Source organism: Dryobates pubescens, chromosome 23 (assembly GCF_014839835.1).
Source record: "Dryobates pubescens isolate bDryPub1 chromosome 23, bDryPub1.pri, whole genome shotgun sequence".
NCBI lineage: Eukaryota > Metazoa > Chordata > Aves > Piciformes > Picidae > Dryobates > Dryobates pubescens.
This window is the reverse complement of record NC_071634.1, coordinates 18,611,277-18,632,906: the sequence shown is the minus strand read 5'-3', so window position 1 is coordinate 18,632,906 and position 21,630 is coordinate 18,611,277. Positions and strand designations below refer to the sequence as shown.

The 21,630-nt window shown below is 40.4% G+C and overlaps 1 protein-coding gene across 11 annotated transcripts in view; it reads right to left on the bottom strand.

The window, feature by feature from the left end:
* Positions 1–21,630, bottom strand: part of PROM1 (prominin 1) — a 53,527-nt gene that overhangs the window by 6,626 nt on the left and 25,271 nt on the right. For 4 of the 11 annotated variants that reach the window (XM_054172120.1, XM_054172117.1, XM_054172122.1 and 1 more), the window contains 16 exons: positions 17,684–17,804; positions 15,349–15,412; positions 13,035–13,124; positions 12,343–12,366; positions 11,529–11,746; positions 11,067–11,141; positions 10,594–10,657; positions 8,613–8,772; positions 6,484–6,636; positions 5,973–6,096; positions 5,440–5,543; positions 4,952–5,036; positions 3,952–4,098; positions 3,594–3,665; positions 931–1,023; positions 206–223 (listed from right to left, as the gene is read on the bottom strand). In XM_054172120.1, the coding sequence (XP_054028095.1) occupies positions 206–223; positions 931–1,023; positions 3,594–3,665; positions 3,952–4,098; positions 4,952–5,036; positions 5,440–5,543; positions 5,973–6,096; positions 6,484–6,636; positions 8,613–8,772; positions 10,594–10,657; positions 11,067–11,141; positions 11,529–11,746; positions 12,343–12,366; positions 13,035–13,124; positions 15,349–15,412; positions 17,684–17,804 (1,612 nt within the window). The remainder of the gene's footprint in view (positions 1–205; positions 224–930; positions 1,024–3,593; positions 3,666–3,951; positions 4,099–4,951; positions 5,037–5,439; positions 5,544–5,972; positions 6,097–6,483; positions 6,637–8,612; positions 8,773–10,593; positions 10,658–11,066; positions 11,142–11,528; positions 11,747–12,342; positions 12,367–13,034; positions 13,125–15,348; positions 15,413–17,683; positions 17,805–21,630) is intronic. The other 7 variants (XM_054172124.1, XM_054172126.1, XM_054172123.1 and 4 more) reach the window with 3 other exon arrangements.

The window sequence follows — 21,630 nt, the reverse complement described above, 5'->3', positions numbered from 1 at the left end:
ATTGTGGTTTTAATGCTGAATCAGTATTTCTCCAACTGCACTATGTAGTTATGAATTGTGCAATGGAAGACTTCAGATTGAACTAAAGTCAGTAGCAATAAACTGACTGAGATTTATTTGAAGGGAAGAGAGAACAGTTTAAAACCAGAACCAAGTGTTCAGAGTACTCTATACTGTGCAATTTCAGCAGGCAAAAAGCACTTACCCTAGCTTTAACATATTTCTTGACAGTCAGTTTTGTAAAAGGAAAAAGAAATGAGAATAATTAGGAGTTAATTAAGGAAGAACAGCACAGAATCAGAATGGAAAAAGAAGACTTCATGCTTTTTCCACAAGGAGGCTTTTATAGGGGCAGAAATACTGTATGAACTAGAAGTATCCATGTTACGTAGAAGAAAAAGCCAAACCTTGCATGTATGAGATTCACAGCCTGATACTATAGAAATCAGTGCCTGGCTGAAGAAGCCCTTTCACATCTTTTATAGAATTAGTAAAAAAAGATTTTCCTTTGGCTCCAAATAATACTGCCAGGAATTGCCAATTCCAATACTGGGAGGTGACTGCCAGCTCCAAGAAATAAGGTGTGAAAGTGCTAACTGCTTTTACTACTGCAGGCAAATGGTAAGCAAAGAAGAAAATGAGTGATTTAGGGTTAGAATTTTGTGAAGTTCTCCTCTGCTGCTTCTTTTATTCATAAGTAAGCACAAACACAGGGAAAAATGGAAAAGAGAAAGGTCATGGGTTTAGACAGTACTGTGAAGTCCTAGTATTATAAATAGGAAAACTATTCATTAAGCAGATACTTTAACCAGATTACTCTTTAGTGACAACACAAATGCAATCTGTGCTTATCTAATAGTTTAGTCCAGCTTTCTAAACTGTATTTAAGTGATTTTGCAAATATGTTTTAACATTGCTTCAATATTTTACCATAGCTTGCTCTAGGGGAACGACTTGCTGGTTGTGAATCATTCGAATGTTGTTTGCATGTCCTTTTAAGGCATTTTCCAGTGCTCCTTTTGGCTGCAAAAAATGCAGGAATTGTTTATCAGTCTCCAAGCCTTCCAAGAAAGCAAAAAGCAATGAAAGTTGCACATTATACTCATCCACTGCAGAACAGCTGATGCCGACATGGCAAATTGAATTCCTCAGTACAAAGCGGAGGGTGGGAGGGGGCGATCACCATGTTAATAATTCAGACCTCAGCAACCAAAAGATTAGACTGCTTTTCTGGCTATGCTATTATCACCACATATTCAACAGAAGTGTCACATGGTGCACTGAGTCATTTCAAATACAGAAGAGGAAGCACACCCTCCTCTCACTCGCCACAAGCCAGGCTTCACCACTGGAACCTTGCAGCACTGTATCCCAGCTGTGATGAGCATCTCCTAGTAGTGGCTACTGGCCTTTCATGTGGGCACTGTGGACATCACCCTGAGGAACGGCCTGCTCTCTGAGTAGGACAGAAGTTTCAGTATTTTCAACCAGCAACGTGAAAGGGCATCTACAGAGGCAGTTTTTCATTTTTGCAGCTCCTGCCTTTTAGTGAGAAGTTGAGTTTGTGCCCCAATTTTCAAGTGTGAATGCCTGTCTGGAGCTCATACTTGTTGAAAAACACTAAAATCTAATTTTACTCTCAGAAATACATTTCTTTTCTGCCTCCTTTTGGTGGCAAAATCACTCGGCTCCCTGCATACACACTGAATATACACTGCCAGCTCCAGTTTGGAAGCTAACAGTGGCTCAGAGACACGCTTGCTTCCTGTGAACGGTCACTGTGCAGCTTCAGGATGCTTCATCTCCTGTGCTGACAAGCTGAATTCACTTACCTAGCAACTCCTGGTAACCTAGGTGACATTGCTCTCTCCTCGATACCCTGACCCCTAGGTTTGATGCAAGTTTTATTCCATTCGCTTCTTACAGCGAAAAAACATATGTTCCATTTCGTATAAGGTGCCAGAAAATGTAAACTATAAAGCCCCAAACTCCTCAGGTTTCCAGTTAATTCATTGTTCTTGTAAACTTTCAGTCCTCTCACTCATAATGAAGTGTGACCATAAAACACCTAAAACAACAAACCAAAAAACCCCCAAACAAAACCCCCAAAGCCCTACAATACAGTGTATTGAGAAGTTAGACATTTCCAAAGATATGTTATAAATTAAGAGGCATCACAGGAAGAAATCAAATGTGCACTGTGGCAGGGAACACATTTCATATTGCATTTTAATTTTTTTCATATAGAATAGTTCTGCCTGATGTATTCTCGATTCTAATGCTTCCTTCAGATTCTATTACAAAAAATAAGGAAACGCCAAATCCAGCAGCACAACATATTTTGATTATATAGCTATGCAGAATATACCTTCAAACAGACATCTCAGAGGCAGTTCTGTGTGGAATGCAGAATGTATTACATAGACAAACATGTGATTTTAGTTCTTCAACACATTTGAATAACTTCAGCTTTCACTTCGAAAACAGCCCCAAAACAACAGCAAAAACTTCCCACCCATACAATTTCCAAAATGACACACTGAAACCTGAAAATGGAAGTGAGGTGTGGCCAACGATTCTCTCCTAGTTAGCAGACAACCCATGTGAGTACACAGGCAATGTGCAGCTCACCTGGTACTTGCAGAAGGCACTAACCACAAAGCAAAGAGGCATGAGCATCACAACTTTGCCATGAGTACCCATGTGGCAGAAAAAGAACCCCAAAAGCAACAGATGTGATCAAATTATGAAAAGGCTGGAATAAACACACCAGGAGGCTCTACTGAAGCCCTCCTCTCCCTGCAGAAGGGATGGACATCTGACACACTCCCAACTCCACAGCCTGCTCTCTGTGCCCCTGAGCTATCCAAGCCACCGTGGTATGCGTGCAGTAAAACTTTCTCCCACTGTCTTGGGCCAGTGTCCAAGCCATGCCTCTCATTTTGAAAAATGAAGTGACCTTGACATGCACACAAATACACCGAGTATCCACTGTTAACACCGCTGTGTCACTCTGCTGATTCATTTGTGGGCAATGCTGTAGCTATGCTCTCTGACCATTGTCCATGTGTCTGCATTCAAAAGGCCCTTCAGAGCAGAAAGGATTTCTTTTGTGCAGTCCTTCCACAATGCAGCCAGTTCTCATTACAGCCCTTATGAGCTGCCACAGTATTAATTTTATTGCTAACTGCAAAATCTTCTGCCCTCTGACCTAAGGAAAATCAGTTCAACTCATCTTCACCATTATGATCTAACCAATTTTTCTTCCAATTGGTACACTAAAATGTGGACAGCAGGGCAGGGAATGGAGTATTCCCCTTGCTCTTTACACAAACAGTGGAATTAAAAAAAATCACAACTTCAGAGCAGAAGTCATACATCGACTGGCATACAAGTCAGCAATATTTAACACTGCTTATATGAAACATCGGCTTTAAAAGATTTTTTCCTTATGTGACAATGCATCACATATAGAAATGTCTGAAGTATAGACTTCTCCCACAGGAAGCCTAAACACTTGGCTATGGATTTATACTGATGTGGCATATAAATAAAACATTTTATAGATTATTATTATAATGAAATACACTTACCAGCTGGTCTGCTCTTGCTTCTAAGTCATTAGCAAATGATAGAAGATCAACCTTGGTAACACTTTTATTGATCTGGAACAAGATATGAACAGTTAGGGAAGAAAAAAAAAGAGTACATTGTCACTGTTACTGCATATACAGACTGTACTTCACACCACTGACTTTGAGTACCCTTTTTTCCTTTACATGTTTATTGACTTTAACCTCCGAGGTGCTTTTTGCTCTGAGTTCTGTCATTCTCAAACCCATCCCCCCCTTCCCACCAAACCAGGTAGCACTCTGTTTTGCCCATTGTTTAAAATACCCATTTCATTGTATGCTTTGATTCAGTCACATGTCTCATTCACCACAGTCTCACCTCTGTCAAATATGCTGCAAAGTTTATCCCTTCTATTCCTGAAGAGCTGAAATTCAGGAGATTCTCCTTCCCCATTTCATCCAGCAGAATGATTTTGCTGAGGTTTATCTGAATATGTTCAATTTTAAGTGCTACATCTTCTGTATACTGAGAAGGAAACAAAATAAACCACAGAAGTAGTTTGTACCCAGTGTATATTCCTCTGCAGCCTCTGCTCCTGCCCTCGCATCTTAGTTTCATTGACTCATCATTTCCATGAAGAAGTACACATGGATTTTTGCTGACATCAGCTTAATTCCATTAGTTTGGATATAATCCACTAGGTAGCATTTTTCCCAGCAGTATAGCTATGCCATGTTCTAACCCACCTATGCATCTCCACAGCAATTAATTACTTGCCTTTCATTGCATTTCAAGGAGGCTCCTCTGAACAGATGTTAATTCTTTCTGCGAGGAGACTGAGATAAAGCAGAATTCCCTGTCCTCTCCAGAAAATGTCACCATTGGAATTTTAAGTTCTACCCCTGGCCCTAATCAAGCAAACCTAGAGAATTCAGTATCTCAGCTGAATTGGCCACAGGACTAGGTGACACTTAGTGGTGACTTATGACCTGCATACTGTTACCTGAGTTAGATTTTCCTGCACGGCATGTAAATCTAAAACGTATCCTATCCTGCACAAAGCAAAGCAATAATGAAGAACATGGAAACTTGACTGACTTCCCACCCTCTACCTCTCATCTGTTGCAGAAAGTCAAAGCAACTTTCTCTCTTTATGAATCTTCCCTGTTAATTTCATGTTATTTGGGGGCAGGGACCGTATGTCTTAGGTGTGCACACAGTGCCTGGCAGAACAGAGCATGCTCTTGTCTCCTTGCAGGATATGCTGCACATAAACCCCAAAATCCCATGAAACTCAGGACATGCTATACTGTGTTTAAGAGCAAACATCTCTCCAGCCTTCAAAAATGATGCAGTGACTCGTACTTTCTTTACTTACCATACTAATATTTAGAAATTCATTGATATTGAATAAGTGTTCTAGGTGAAGGGAAGTATAAATTCCTTTGTTTTCCTTGCAATCACTAAAAAAAAAAAAAAAAATAGATGCATCAGCCTAAAAAGCACCTTGAGTACCAAGTGTTAAGAGAATGATCTAACAACATGTTCATATCCTAAGAAAATCAGACCTTTGAAAAAGAAGAGTTCTGACTGCCTTCTGATATAGCAAGTAATTAATTGTTTCTGCTGCTCTCAAAGATGCAAATGTTTTACCAAAGAGATCAACTGGTGTCGTTATACAACATTACACTGTGTCTAATAAGTCATATGTAAGAGAAATTGCTTTTGCTAGGGATTCACTGGAAAAAAAAACAAATCAAAATGTCTTCTGGAACATGGGATATTTGCACATATGCTTGACATAGGAAACCCGTAGGATACCACAAAACCAATATATGTATTAAACATTGATTATAACTTCAGTACCTGTAAACTTTTTCAAAAGTCAAGTTAATATTGGGATTTTTAAACAGGATGCCAGAGAGATAGTTTCTCCAGTGTTGATTTAGTAAGTAGGGAGTATCCAAAACCTAGAAGGCAAAATTCGATAGCATTACTGTAACTCAGAGTCTTCAACTCATGAATTTATTCATATCTAATTTTTTGACATGTATCCACATCCAAGCTTATCACCAGACAGAAGCAAACCAACAAATCCAACCTCACTGGTGCAGAAAGTGAATATTAAAGCTCCATGTCACCAAGAAGTCATAAATCACGTAAAGATTTATCTTTAAAGAAAGACAGGCATGCAGCATTTACACTGCAAAGCAGATTAAACCAAGAAAGGATGAATGTCTCCATTCAGTGTGTAAGGGGAAACTAAAATCAGAACCAAACTAAAGTGAAGAGTCCCATAAAACAAAAAAACACAACAAAAAAAACACCATACACAACTGACAAGACCACTGGGAATCATCAGGATTCTCTCAGCTGTTTAATAACTTGAGTAACTTCACCTTGAATAAAGTTTTATCTTCAAAGGGCTCACAGACCAGTTTTTCTACATTTCCACCTGTGACAAAAGTGAGCACCACTACAACCATCAGCACCCAGGAGAAGAGGAAACTGAATCCAACACCACTGAAAAAGAAATTGAGTAAGTTGTAAGAACAGTGAAGCCAATACTTAGCAGCAACAAGAGATATGAAAACTGGTAGGTGGCTGAACTATCTTCTTGCTCTGTGAAACATGTTTCAGCCCTGTAAAGTCTTCAGCTACATTGCATCCAGAGTGCTCACACCTTCATTGAGTGTACAAACTCTTCAGAGAATCAAAGAGCCTTAAAAGAACAAAATTTTCTCTTTAAAATTCTATGAGATCAGTATTTATGTTTGGTCTACCCTTTTTTTACCTCCAGCACATATACACAGGTACCAGAACAAAGTAATTTCATACATACGTCCTTCAAACCCAACAAAACACATCTTCTGCAGATACCTTTATTTTTCACCAGTAAGTCACACTTACGCCATTAGAAAGTTTCCCCCAGTGTTGGAGATGCAGCCTCTGGTTGTTGGAGAAGCATGTTTATCATAACCACAGGTGCCACATAGCAATCCAAGATAGTAAAAGACCAGAATCAGGACCACCATGCAGCACAGAATGAGACAACCCAGCCACCTAAGGAATAAAAGCCAAAGTGCTTGGCTATTAGCATGCAAAGAACACACTGGAGACCTGCAGAATACATCAGGCAACACCACATTCCCAACTGACACATTCATGCTTCTGTTTGAGCAGGCAAAATAATGCTTTTCCTATACTAGGCAAGTATTTGGGGCCAGACACCGCTGCTGGATTACAGACTGCTACTGAGAAGCTGAGGAATAAACATCATAGGAACAAGGTGTTCCCAACTCCAGCTACTGCAGGTGAACTGTACTGAAGAGTCAAAGTGATCCAAGCACAGCAAACAATGACTCAGAGCAGGCAGGTGCTTAAACAATAATTTATTCAAGAAGCAATGGAGAAATTTATAACTACAGACTGGCCATTGGTCATGAAGTACACAACTGCTCTTCCTGTAAAGCTTACTACCTCTAACAGGTGTGCTAGGCTTGTCCTTGTAAATAACTCTACGTAAGGCTACTTTCAAAACCTAGGCTCTATGTGCTTGTGCTGGGATGCTTTCACTGTATGGAGCAGGTAACAGAACTTGAACAGGAAAGAGATCCTGAATAGGAATCAAACTTCCATTTTAATTAAGTAAATCACATAAAAGTTCTATCAGCCTACATACTTGCAGCACATCTATTTATTCACGCATTTTATACTTCATTCTAGCCTCTCACACTTTCATAATTCCCCTCTGCTCTTCCTTTTCATCCTCTCTTTTCTCACATTTCCCAAGTTTCCTTTTCCTGTACTTTTGTATAAAGAAGCCAGGAACCAGAAACACCAGAAAAAGTGAATATCAGAATGAATACACTCAACCAATAGAGAAAGGAACACATTAAAGATGACAGGTACATTCGTAAAAGAATGCATACTAAGAACTACAAACAACGTAACTGCAATTAAGAAAAGAGATGGACAGAAAATCATTTGGGCCTTACTTTCATTTCTACCTGAAGTACTTCTGGGTTAAGCTTGATGAGAGCCAGCATTTAAAGTTCCATGTAGATATTTCTGCACTTTTTGAATCTAAATATAAGACTAACAGAGGCATACTATAGCAGAATGAAGCAATGTTTATTTGATTAAATGCAATCTGAGTTTCCAAGAAAACATTGATGATTTGTCGAACTAAGGGTCTCACCATAAACTGCCAGATAAGGAATGAGCTCAATGTAGGGTAATTTAGGTTTTTAAAGTTCATTCTTCTGCTAACTTTTATTTGTCACGGTGCTAAAGCTGTTAGCACACTTAATCAGTTTCACTGCTCTAGAATATGACACATAGACAGAAGCAATTAATTATTGATTACAGGACCAACTGAAGTGTCAAAATATAAGGAGAACTTGATGAACTTAAGGACTGAAATGACAAAATCTAGACAAAGTTAAATGGTAAATTATGAAAAGCTTTTTTTCTTCAGAATGAGATTATTACTCAGTTACAGGAGTCACACAAATCATGAATAAGAATAGTATGTTTTTCTCAAGGTTATAACCAGCCCATGTTTTCACAAGGACACGAGTAGAAACCAGTGGGTGTGCAAACATTTACAAGGCCTTAAGCAGAATCCCTCCTACCCCTCCTCTGTGGTTAAAAGGGTGCAATAAAAAGGGATCTGTTTCAAGGCCTCTTCAGTCCTCCACCCTCTCAACTTGCCTGCAACTCAAAGAAACCCTACATAAGTCTTCCTAGCACTGTGACACAATCTGTTCCTTCATCTTTGATATCTACCTACATCTATCCTTCCTAAAAGAGAACTGAAGACCTACAGTGAAGGAACTGCCTCTGGCTCTGCAGTGGAACACCACCTAGCTCTTGATTAGCTGCAGTTTTGGCTTTTACCCAAATGCCAGAAACAAACAATTGCCTAGCATCTTTGACAGTGATCATCGTTAATAGTTTAGTGGCCTTAACAGAACATGAATGCAAAGTATTAATAGCAGGTAGCAGGTCACTGAAGCCTTACTTCCTGTACATACCTGTAAAAATCATACTGCTCCACTAGTGGAAAATAATCTTGAACATATGCTTCACTCTGTGTGAGATACACTGTCAGATCTGCTAAAACCTTCTGAACAGGCAGTGCTTTTGCGAAGGTACTAATGTTTGCACCAATGGATTCCAGCACGTTTTTGATATCTGAAAGTACAAACATACTGCATGGTTACAGATTCACAGAAGAAATCTACATTTCACGTATGCATTACAAAATGCTGTTAAGCCATTTGCCACACGTAACAAGCAAGCCATGAAGACAAGCGTGAGGAAGAGACAAGCAGGCAACAAAAACATTGAGCCTCAAAGTAACACAATGGCATTTTAAAATGCACACTTTATTTTTAGCATTCAGTTTAATGATGAAAGATGTAGATGTCTAGCCAGAGCTCTCTTTCCTTTCATTATAATGAACATGTCACTTTTTATCTCAGCAGCTTAAATCTTGCCTCTCATGCAGCACTGCAAACGGCACTGCTCAGCAAGACAATTAGTCACTAAGTTTACAAAGGAGAAGATCAAAACCTATTTAAACTCCATCACTCGGGAATACAACTCTGTGAAAAAAATGAGACTGTCTATATTGAGACTCTATACTAGGTCTTTCCAATCTTATTAAAAAAGATTACTTAAATAAATTCATTCCAATTAGTCAGCACACTCTTGAGATAATGATCAATTAAGCCATTTTTCCCCCACAAATTATCAACTGTGCTACCCTCTCGTTACAGGTTAGACACACTGTTTAGAAACATGGTTCATTCAGTTATTGTACATATTGCTTATTTGTAAAAGGCAGTTTCTCTTTATTCTTCCCCTTCTTTCAACTTGGAACATAACTTGAAACAGGAGGATGTATAGCTATAGGTTGCTACTTGGTAGTAGGCAACAACTTTCTCTTTCCCAAACAGCAGCTGGACAAGGTTTTGGCAGTTTTTGATACTCACTCTTTTAAATTCAATCGGGTATCAAAACACTCTTATTTAATAAGATTGCAAATAAATACTACTTTGTTCTAGTAAACCTTGTTGTTTGCTTTTGTTTGCTTGTTTTTAATCTATTTACTGTGTAACTCAATCTCAGTTTTTATAAAAACAAAACCTCAACAATTTACAAATAGATAAATTATGATGGTATCAGCAGATACCAAAAATGGGTAAATCTACACCAGCTTTCCTAATGAAAAGTTAGCACAAGTAATAGAAAACTGCCTTGTTTTAGGCAAGTTCAACACGGTCTGCTATGCTTGTATACTTTGTGTTCCATTTTGGCCAGGAGAAAACAGCAAAACAAAACAAAGCCAACCCTCAAACCAAACAAACTTACAAGGAACAGCTGTTTATATATGCAGCAGAGGTCCACAATGCAAGAACAAAAATTGAAAGAGATTAGTATACATCCACTATGCTACATTTCATTCAAATGTCAGGTGTCCAAGTACTGCCGAAGAGTAACAGTGTAAAGCTCAAGCAGCAAAACAACTAAGACAGACATTTAAATATCCTTAAGGTATATTTTTACCTCCCTTTTGTCATCCACTACATTTTAGTACAGCAGCAGGCAGGTTCAGGTATTTTAACATCACACTCCTAAATACATCACAGACACATTGGTCAAGGAAAATTAGCTTTTCAACCAGGTAAAGTGTCAGTGTGCAAGTTGGGATGCCAGTAGTTTTCATTACTCGAGCAGCAAGAAATCTAACAAATGAAACTCCGCCAAAAAATACCACATAGTCCGCTTTTAAGGTTTAGTTTTAAATTCTCAGTTAAACTCAGTTGCTTTCTACATTTGAAGGCATTTTTGGGGCACTGAATTTTTTTAAAGTGCTAAGTTTTACATTTTTATTTTTAATGAAGCTTTAGCCAAAAAAAACCCCTCTTATTGATAGGACAAAACCATCAGTAAGTGATTTAAACCCAGCAACACCTAATAACCAAATGTGAAAAGACAGTTTGTCCTCACCTGATAAAATGTTTCTGGTTTGATTCACCACCAAGTCTGGAGTATCATTAAATGCTGCATAACCCTAAGAATGCAAGTTGGAAAATTTACAGTCAGTTTCTCCTTGCCAAAACACATGCAATTCTATTCCTTTTATACAAGGAGCAAAAGTATACACATGCTAAAATAGAATGGTAATACAGCAAGGAATAGAGGATGCTAGCAGATCAGTGCCTCCACCTTTGTTTTTTCAAGGATTGCTCTCTCAGGCCGATAATTAGCAATGTATTTTAGATCTGTACTGGGGACATGAAGTACTACATTAATGCTTTCAAATATTAAATCTTGACCAAATAATGGAATAATAAGGAGAGGTATCCACCATGAGGCATAATCAGGCAGGAACTGTGCTTGAGAAAGTCAAAGGGAAACAGGCAATATGCAAGTATCCCAGGCTGTTCATTAACAGTTTAAAAGCTTGTCAAGAAACATACCTTTTGAACCAGACTGGAAAGGTCTATCTTAAGGACATCATTGATCTTGGCAAGCTGTGAGCTCACTCCTGGGAGCTAGGAAACAAAAAGCATTCTTGAGTCACATCAAAACAGTAGTCTTGTGACCTTATGAAATATTTCAAAGGTAGCAGAAGAGGTAAAGAAAGCAGAAAGGTGATTTGCAGTAGAATCTTCCTGTACAAAAGTGAAACTTAACCTCAGCATCTTTGGGAAGGCAGATTGTGTCACTGCCCAGAGCAGCACTGTAATACTGCTGCCTGACACATTTTACCCTCCTCTACACAACAGGTGAACACAGTGACTGCAATTACCCAGAAACACAGAATAAGGGAAGGTCACATCTTACCAGTGACAGCACACACCAAGCCATTAAGTTGCAGAGCCACTACTAGGTATATTCAAGGAAATCACACTGTAAGAGTCTGAAATATATTCTCTTACCCCACTAAAATTGGCATTGATGTTCAGCTGATTCAAGGAATTCCTGATGATATTGCAAGTTGAGGCAGCCTGAGCTGCAGAGCATGCAGCATCACTGAGGGTGTTGTTTAGATGCATCTTAACATCTGACAAGTTTGCATGAAGCCTCTCTGTTCCCTCCTGCAAAACCTCTACAGAGACACTCACATTTTCCAGTGCTTCCTTCGTTTCTCTGATGGCTGCAGGGACAACAAGTTTTGTTTAAAAAGCTTTAGTTAGAAAGCAGTGCACAGGCACAGACATGGGGAGAAAGTGCACGTGTGTAAATGCTATGATATTCTTAATGCTGATTTAAGTAACACTGCCTCTCTCCCAGAGAATACATACTTATTACACAAAAATATATACCTTAAGTTTTCCTACTAACAAATGAGTGAGCTCAGGTTACTTTTACTGAGATTCTATCCACTTCGCCAATTACTCTTTTCTGCCCTTTCCCTACCTCTCCTTACCCAGCGGTTTCAGTAAAGAACTTGAACGCTTGGTCATGAGAAATCAGAAGCAGCATAATGTCCACAAAACTGCATTTTCAGTATTTTGCTTATAATCCAACTCCCAAATTATGTAGCTGCAAGTTGAAAGGTGAAGATCATGTGGTATCAGCAAGTATTAAGGAGTGATCGACACTGTCTCCGACTTTAGGTTTCAGCCCAATCACAAACCAAAACACTGAACCAGTTGTTTAGTGGACATAAAACCACACAGACACAACTAAAGACACGTTACAAAAATGAAGCGCACTTCACACGACACAAGGTTTTACCACATTTTTTACCTTTGATAGCCCTTTCCACTTTGACTTCAAGACAAATAGGAGAAATAAAGCAAAACAGGAGAATGATGACGAGTGAATGAGAAAGAACTTGTGGGTTAACAAAAAAAAAGGGGCTGAAGTTCATGAATGCCTTTCCCTTTGCTCTATAAGCTGTACCTGACTCCTGAAAAAAGCCTTAAATAGAAAGCAAAGAAATATTTTCTTTAAAGGGAGAGAGAACTAAGTATGAGCAATGCTAAACCCAAAGATATAATGAAGAGATGATATTTAGCACTCTTGTAATAGTCTGGGCAGCATATAGGACAGACCTATTGTACACTGCTCCCCGGCCCATCAAAGATTAACCTGCTAAGTCCTATGGACAGCTCTTAAAGCACAATTTCCCAAGTCTCCTTTGTATCCAACAGAACAGGACAACCACCTGGAGAAGGGAACTGGGATTTCATCTGCCTTCAGTGACTGCTGAAACTATCTATCAACAATAGCACATAAATGCTGATTGCGTTTTAAAATATATTTATAAACCTTAAAATTTATGAAATCCTCAGCTGCAAAGAAACATCACAGCACACAGAAAAAGGGTTAGTTGAATCACGGTACTGTATAAAGCCATCCCATGCTGTGCACTAGAAGGATGATGCCTGTCTTACCATGGCAACACAACATTAACACAACAGTATGTATATCTTTACCTCCTGCCATTGTCAGAGCTGCATCAAGTGCAGGACGTACTTCTTTTCCCAGCTGTTCCTGAACTCTAACTCCAAGCAAAGGTCCAACATCTGCAGTATGGAAAGATAAAAAAAAAATCAAAACAAACCACCCACAACTATTATACACTACCTCTTAGCATAGATGCTGTCACTCTTAATGAAGTATACACATATTGCTAAGATTTCTCCAAGGTCTGACAGTCAGAGCTTAGTGGCAGAAGACAAGGCAGGAACACCGTCCTCCTTTAGCTATAGGCCTACAAATGAAAACAGTAAATCAAAATAGAGAGGGAGACTACTCGCCAGCATTGCCTGCAAAGCCACAGAACATTTCAAACTGCAAAAGTGTATTTTGTTGCATTTACTGTTTTCTTGCAAACAGTTGTGTTTTTCTTCATCCCTCACAATCTATTGTAAAGATATCCAACATCTAGACGGGGACTTTACGGTGTCTCTGATTACATGGCTCTAATGCAAAACACACTAGAAAATGGATTCTTGTCCTTTGTCCTGTTCCTCATGTACCCAGCAATGCCAAGGTGACCCACACCCCAGACCTGCCAGTCATCTCTGCTGAAATCCCTTAAGCATGTTAAGCACACACACATGTCCAGTTCCTGCCCCCTCATGCAGTGCTCTCAGCTCTGGTGCTCACGGTGCAGCCGTCATGATTCCTCACCGCCCTCCCCACACCAAAACCACAAACACAAATGAGGCTTAGGTCAACAAGACGACTGGCAATGCTGAACAGAGTTTGAGGAAGCATCTGAATGCAACATGGCCACCAGGCAGCCACTGGGTCCCCTCTATTTCCAGAGCACAGTAAACTGCTTTGAGCTCTTTTGCTCTTGGTGAGATGGGAATACTGCATGGTACAGAAGCATCCATTGCTGTCAGCATTGTGATGTCTGCCTTGGTATGAGAGTTTTTAATCAAGCAAAAAAACACTTCTCAGCATTTCCTTAGGGTAGGCAAACTGAACTCATCTACATTTCTCTTGAGGTTTATGCTACTGTCAATTCCTTTACAATGAAATTCTTTGTCCCCAGGTGTCACACACTTAATTCTGCTATTTCAAGAAAACAAAAGCAGCCTCATTTACTGATGAGCACTCTCACCACAGATACAGCTTTGGTTCCTGCTACCTAACCAATTCAACTGGCATTGAGAATAACTAAATATTTAATTTGAAATTTTGGGTTGGAGTGCCTACAAGCCACTCAAATTGCAGATATCAAATGATTATTATTGACTTCAAGATGTCATATTTTTCAGACCAGAGTGTTCCTGCCTTGAATTAAGTGGACAGACCACTACTACTTTTGCACATTCAGTGTGCTTTAGCAGCCTCATCTAGATGAGGCACATCAACCTCAGGATATGCCAAGCTGGCTGCATTGTAAAAGTATCTTAAAATGCATTTAAGACCTAGACATAAGCATAGATCCAGGCATGATAAACCAATTAATGAGCAGTTTGATTCAAGCAGCTATCCTATTTAAAACTGATAGTGGTATTTCTGTGTTTCACTTCTAAAATGCAGGCCTGTAGACATTTATTAACATCTGCTAAGGATGCATCTGGACTTCTAATCTGCACTGACTATGGCCAGCCTTTTCTAGTACTGGCAGCTTTGGAAAGTGATGCTTGAATTACTGTAAAACATCAGTCGTTTGGTTGCTTCTATTTCTTGAGAGCTTTAAAAGGCGGCACCTTGCGCTGGAACTGGGCTGAAGGGGAAATAGCTGCGCTTGTACTGCAAGTTTTATCTCCTGCTCTTCAACTGCTCCTTCCAAAATGGCAAATACATTAAGCAGCTTTGGAAAGAAGATAAACTTATACCTTACAACTTCTAGCTGAGTAGAGGACAAAGGTATAACAACAAAAATAAACAAATGCAGAGATCTCTCACCCACTGGAACCATCAAAACACAAGTAGCTCTGTTTCTTGCCATTTGGCTCCACAGTTAAAAACTGAAGGATAATATTCTAAACAAAGCATTAAGTACTAGTGCTTATTTAGCCACAAAAAGGAACAAAAAATGTGAATTTAATACATTGCTTCTTCAATAAGCCAAACAACTTTTATTTCAGGAAACAATATGCATTACACCACCTCTGGGACATTTTGTGGAAAGAATTTTAGGTTTTAGCCTCATTTACCACTGACAGCAGCACTTGGAGAAGCACATTCTCATAAATAAAGTTTGACTTTGCATTATGAGCTATTTACATCATCTTACTGAAGTATTTAAAGACACATCACTAACCCCCTTTAAACCAAAGTACTCACTATTTAGGTCAGAGAGTGCTTTATCCTTAGTTGTGTTGTACTGGCTCACCAAGTAATCAATTTGCTGAAAAGAAAATGAAGAAAAAAAACTATTAAAATAATTGGGAAAAAGAAAAACAAAGAAACAAAAAGAAGTAATGTTTCTAAACTATGAGTCAAACTGCTACTTTGGAACAACCAAAATCTTAGTGAAACCCCCAAAATCCTGTGTTTCTACAGAAAGAACCATCCCAAGTGGAACTCTAACTATACCAGTTTCGAAAAGACATTAAATATCTCCACTGATTTCTGCATGTTTAAAATAATGCTGAGTGAAAGCCATGTAACAGTTAACAAATGGGTTTCCAGTTTCAAATGTGACTCAAATGCAGTTTGCAGTCTCAGACTTTACTCCAAGTAAAGAAAAAGAGCAGATAAAATCCCACCCTTCAAAACAACTCATTGATCATACAGCAGTGGATGTAATGAAATGACAAAGCATGAGGCAGAGCTCCTTCTTCTAAAAAAAGGAGAACAAAATTTGAGTATTTCTTATTAAGAGGGCTGGTTTGTCTTCCTCAGCTATCTGAGGGACTAAAATTTGCAGGGCTGTAGGTTCTGCATCGCCTCCAACAAGGTCCCAGACAAAAGATGATTCTGTGTAGCTAAGTGGTATGGCTCAGGACTCAGCCTGAAAATCTTCTGTGACACGAACTCTTAATGTGACTTCTTTCTGTAAATCTTCTTACACGCTGTACACCTCATGCTGATGACTCAAGGATAGCAGCTCAGATTTCAGAGCTTTACAGGCAACCAGTCAGAGTCTACAACTTTTTCAAGAAGCTGAAGTCCTTTCTCCTATCCTCAAGAACTTTTTCCAGATGTGTGTGACTGTGATGCCCATGTACCTTTCCTGATAAAATGACTTGGAAGAGGTATCTGATGACTGAATCATTAAGTGTCATTAAGTCCAAAGAAGAAAAAATAATCCTGCATAGAAACTGAAAACCTACTGCCTAAGTGAGACACTGAGACATCCCTGGTGCAGACATTCAAATCCCACCACTTCCGAATTCAACAATTCAGATGTATTTATTAATTTTTTAGCTAGTGTCTGGTTTTGTTTGGTTTGTTTTTTTCCCTCCCCCTCTATCAGCATGGTTACTTTTAGGTAACAGATTTTCTACTCCAACAATTGTTAGCACTCAGCATACTGTGAAGAGCAGCCCAGCAGCTTCTGATGCAACTGGACAACACCTTTCTGAGACTCCTGTAAGCACCAGCCTGACAATAGGCATTCTGCTTCAGCAGAGATTTCTGCTGTGACCTCCACCACCATGCTGTCATGAGAACACGTGCAAACAATCATCAGGGCTGGAAGGGGCCTGAAGGATCACGTAGTTGCACCCCCCGCCTGCCATGGGCAAAGATACTTTCCACTAGATCAGAACAATTCTAGACATGGAAATGTTCCATGGCATTCCCCCAGACATCTCCAGTTCTCAGTCTGATCAGTAAAAAACAGCCCTGAGTTACTGTGACTGGGATGCTACCACAGTTGTGGAGGCTGCATAACCCTGTGAATTCCACCTATTTCTAACTTAGCAGTCACACAGAACAGACAAATTAATGGAAGTCAAGGCAACAGGACTGCTGGCTTTATTTTCCTCCTAATCCATAAATAATTGAAATTTGTATATGGGAAAGCTTCCAAGTCCTCCTTACTATCACTTATTTTTTGCTTTCAGTGCAGGAAAGATATGCAGAGGACTGCTTTTGGGATCCTAAGGATTGCTTTTAAGAAGAAAAGAAAGAATCTCTCCTGTTCAGCATGGCATAGTATGACACTGGTTTAAAGAACAAACAGTGAAAAATACTTCTGGAAAAGAAGCTATTGACTCTCTGGGACTGAGTTAGTAAGTCCAAAACAGAAGAAAAACAGAACAGAGCAACAAGGTATTCAAGTTGTCATGCACTATCTTCTTTTTGCTTTCTAGATTTATTCCTTTTAAAGTGATATTTTTCAAAATTACCCATGTCCTGCTAGCAACCTACACTAGTTCAGTAGGAGAAAACAGACCTCTGAGCATCATCAAAGCATACTCCAGGAATACAGCCCAACAGTTGCTCAGAGTTGCTGATCCATCAGGAGAACTCCTCAACACTTCTCGCTGTGTGAAAATGTCCTACCTTGCATCATTTATTCTACTTTGTGAGGCTGACGCTCACAGAACAAACAAAATATGGCAGGTGTAATTTTCGCCCAAAAAAAAGAAACAATCATTTTCTACAGTATTTTTTACTTACACCTCTTACACCTCCCATCCTCATTCCCCATAAAGAAAAAATTCTTTACCGCTGGAGTGTCGTTAAGGAAAATTTTCAGATCTTTGAAATTACTGTTAACCAATTTCTTTGCTCCTCGGACTTGGTTAGTTAAATGCTGGTTGGCAGCGTAGGCACAGAGCACTCCAACGCTACAAAAAAATACAGATATTAGACATTTCTTTATTACTGTAAATTCTGACATAAAACAGAACTAAATCCCTCAACACTATCAAAATGAAGACTTCCATAAATTGACACTATTTCTTTTTTCCACTATGAGTTCTCACATGCACCACGAGGCAGAGGAGAGGAAATAGCCACAAGGGTCAATATTGTACTGCTAATTCAAAAAAAGAAAGGAAAAAACAACGTTAACCCAAAGTCTTCAGAAGTTATCAACATCCAGCTCCTTATCCATTTAGCTCTGATAATGCCAGAGAATGTTCACAGGTTAGGTAAATTGTGTGAAACTTGGAAATGTTAGGCTGTTTTACAAGTATCATTAACTTGGCAATGCTGCAAGCAAGTGCTCCTAAGTTAATTGTGAAAGGAAATATTTCACATTTGAATGTTTCAGCAACATTACTCATAATGGCCCAATTTATTTACATAATTACATAGATCTTTTAAAAGCACATGAATAGTCCCTATTAATGCTAAAATAATATATGAGCATTTCCTGATGTGAAAACAAAAGCTAGGCTTCCAGTCAGCAGCAGCTGCTGATTATTTCCTATTTGATCATTCCCCACTGTACAATTCTAATTATGGCATGGCAGATCTGTAAAAACAGTAAGCAAAAAGGCAATTAAAAATCCCATGAGAGGCTTCAAAAGCTCTTTCAGTATACACAATCCTTAAGTCCTCATTTAGCTTTGGTGTGAAATAGACTTAAACAGAAGGATGACTGTTTCCAAACATCTCATCTTCACAACAGCAAACCTTTCAGACAAGCACCAGAAAAATCAAGAGCAGCCACCAGGAAGGGAACAGCCTCAAAAGCAGGCTGACTACAGACCCCCTTGATGGGTTATGCACTACCTTTCCACAGATCTAACTGGTGTATAGCACAGATCCACTTAACATAGGGTGATACATCCTCAAAGGGCAAGCTCTGCCTAGAAGCTGCAGCCAGGTGCATTACACACAATTCCTGGACGGTTTCTTCAGTCTCTTAGTCTGCATTGTACTACAACAGCTCTGTACTAGAGGGGCAGTGCCCTGAAAGATTAGTACAGACATCCAAAGGGCAGGAGAAGGCAGTCACTAATACAAATTTACCTCAATTTTTACTAGCGGGAAAGAACGTCTACCAGACAGCTGGCCTGCAGAGCTGGCAGAAGGAGCTAGGGAGTTGCATAGTTTCCCTGTGTTCCAAGACCAAGTGATAGGAGCTCTCCTCAGCAGCTTAGACCCCCACAAGTCCATGGGACCAGATGGGATCCATCCTAGGGTGCTGAGAGAGCTGGCAGATGAGCTGGCCAAGCCACTCTCCATTATTTTTCATCAGTCCTGGCTCACTGGAGAGATCCCAGAAGACTGGAAGCTGGCCAATGTGGTACCCATCCACAAGAAGGGCCGGTTGGATGAGCCAGGGAATTACAGGCCTGTCAGCCTGACCTCAGTGCCAGGCAAGATTATGGAACAGGTCATCCTGAGTGCAATCACACAGCACTTAGAGGATGGCCAAGGGATCAGGCCCAGCCAGCATGGGTTTAGGAAGGGCAGGTCCTGCCTGACCAACCTGATCTCCTTCTATGATCAGGTGACCCGCCTGGTGGATGTGGGCAGGCCTGTGGATGTGGTCTACCTGGACCTCAGCAAGGCCTTTGACACCGTTCCCCATAGCAAACTCCTGGCCAAGCTGTCAGCCCATGGCTTGGATGGGAGCACACTGCGATGGGTTAGGAACTGGCTGGAGGCTGAGCCCAGAGAGTGGTAGTGAATGGTGCCACATCCAGCTGGCAGCCAGGCACCAGTGGTGTGCCCAGGGATCAGTGCTGGGCCCCATGCTCTTTAACATCTTTATGGACATTGACTCCATCATCAGTAAATTTGCTGACAACACCAAGCTGGGGGCAGGAGTTGATCTGCTGGAGGGTAGAGAGGCTCTGCAGAGGGACCTCGACAGGCTGGGCAGATGGGCAGAGTCCAACGGCATGAGATTGAACACATCCAAGTGCCGGGTTCTGCACATTGGCCACAGCAACCCCATGCAGAGCTACAGGCTGGGGTCAGAGTGGCTGAGAGTGGCCAGGCAGAGAGGGACCTGGGGGTGCTGGTCGATGGTAGGCTGAACGTGAGCCTGCAGTGTGCCCAGGCAGCCAAGAGGGCCAATGGCATCCTGGCCTGCATCAGGAACAGTGTGGCCAGCAGGAGCAGGGAGGTCATTCTGCCCCTGTACACTGCACTGGTTAGGCCGCACCTCGAGTCCTGTGTCCAGTTCTGGGCTCCTCAGTTTAGGAAGGAGGTTGACTTGCTGGAACAAGTCCAGAGAAGGGCAATGAAGTTGGTGAGGGGCTTGGAACACAGCCCTGTGAGGAGAGGCTGAGGGAGCTGGGGTTGCTTAGCCTGCAGAAGAGGAGGCTCAGAGGTAACCTTATTGCTCTCTACAACTACCTGAAGGGAGGTTGTAGACAGGTGGATGTTGGTCTCTTCTCCCAGGCCGCCAGTACCAGAACAAGAGGACACAGTCTCAGGCTGCACCAGGGGAGGTTTAGGTTGGCTGTTAGGAAGAAGTTCTATACAGAGAGAGTGATAGCCCATTGGAATGGGCTGCCCAGGGAGGTGGTGGAGTCGCCATCATTGGAGGTGTGCAGGAGGAGACTTGATGGGGTGCTTGGTGCCATGGTTTAGTTGTTTAGGTGGGTTGGATTGGTTGATGGGTTAGACTTGATGACCTTGAGGGTCCTTTCCAACCTGCTTTATTCTATTCTGTTATTTCTTTTCACTTTACAGCGATGGCTATTTGTTAAAAAATGTTTTAGTTTGTCTTCAGATTTAACAAACAAAACCAAACCACCAACTACCAGGAAAAATAAATGCTTGTATATTGCCCTGAGGTTCTGAGTTCGTAACAGCCAGCGTTTTTATGTCCTTTCAATGTTACGCTCACAGAGCAGAAAGGTCAATTGGAAGCTAACAAAACAGTACTTTGTAAAACAATCATTTTTCTCTCCAGTCTCCTAAATGGGAGGAGGGGGAGGAAACAAGATAGTGGAGATGCTTTAAGCAGACAAGACACTCAGAAAAATTGTGACTACATTCTGAATGGAGCTAAACAAACAAGAGAAGAAAAAATAATCTATTTATTATGTAACTGAGCCTTGAATCAATATTCAATAAGCAAATACAAGGAAAGTGTGATAAAGCAGGAATAAAAAGGACATGCCTTTTCTGTAATGGATTAGAGAACTGTTTAAACAGCCACTTCAGGAATCAGATATTCCACATGCTATTTCTTATCAAGTTTCACAGACTGATACAAATATGACTAGAATCTAGTTGTGGGGGTGGGGACCGACCGAAGCTTTTCCTTTGGCTGTCAAGTCACAATAAAAACTCTGACCAGATTCACAAATCAGAAGAATGTCACCTTCTTCACAAAGAAGATAATAGACTAGAGAGTTCTGTACCAACTTTTCCACTGATCCTTTCAGATACTGTTGATTCCCAGGTTCTGACTACAGGCAGTACCAGCCTCACAAAGCCAAGAGGTCAACTACAAAGCCTGCAGGAGGTATCTGCCAATGTATTAAGTATCTTTCCTGTCTCTAGCTTCATACACAGTAACATCCACAACTTCAAGAAAGAACTTACAGGCTGCATTGGAAGGACAGAAAACTGATGGTGCTCATCTATCCAAAAGCCAGGATAGGTTTTATTACCAGCATTAAATTTGGTATTGCAGTGTACCTTGCCTTAAAATTCCAATGTTCCCTCCTTGCCTTTACTATGTAGAGGAACTGCTAAAAT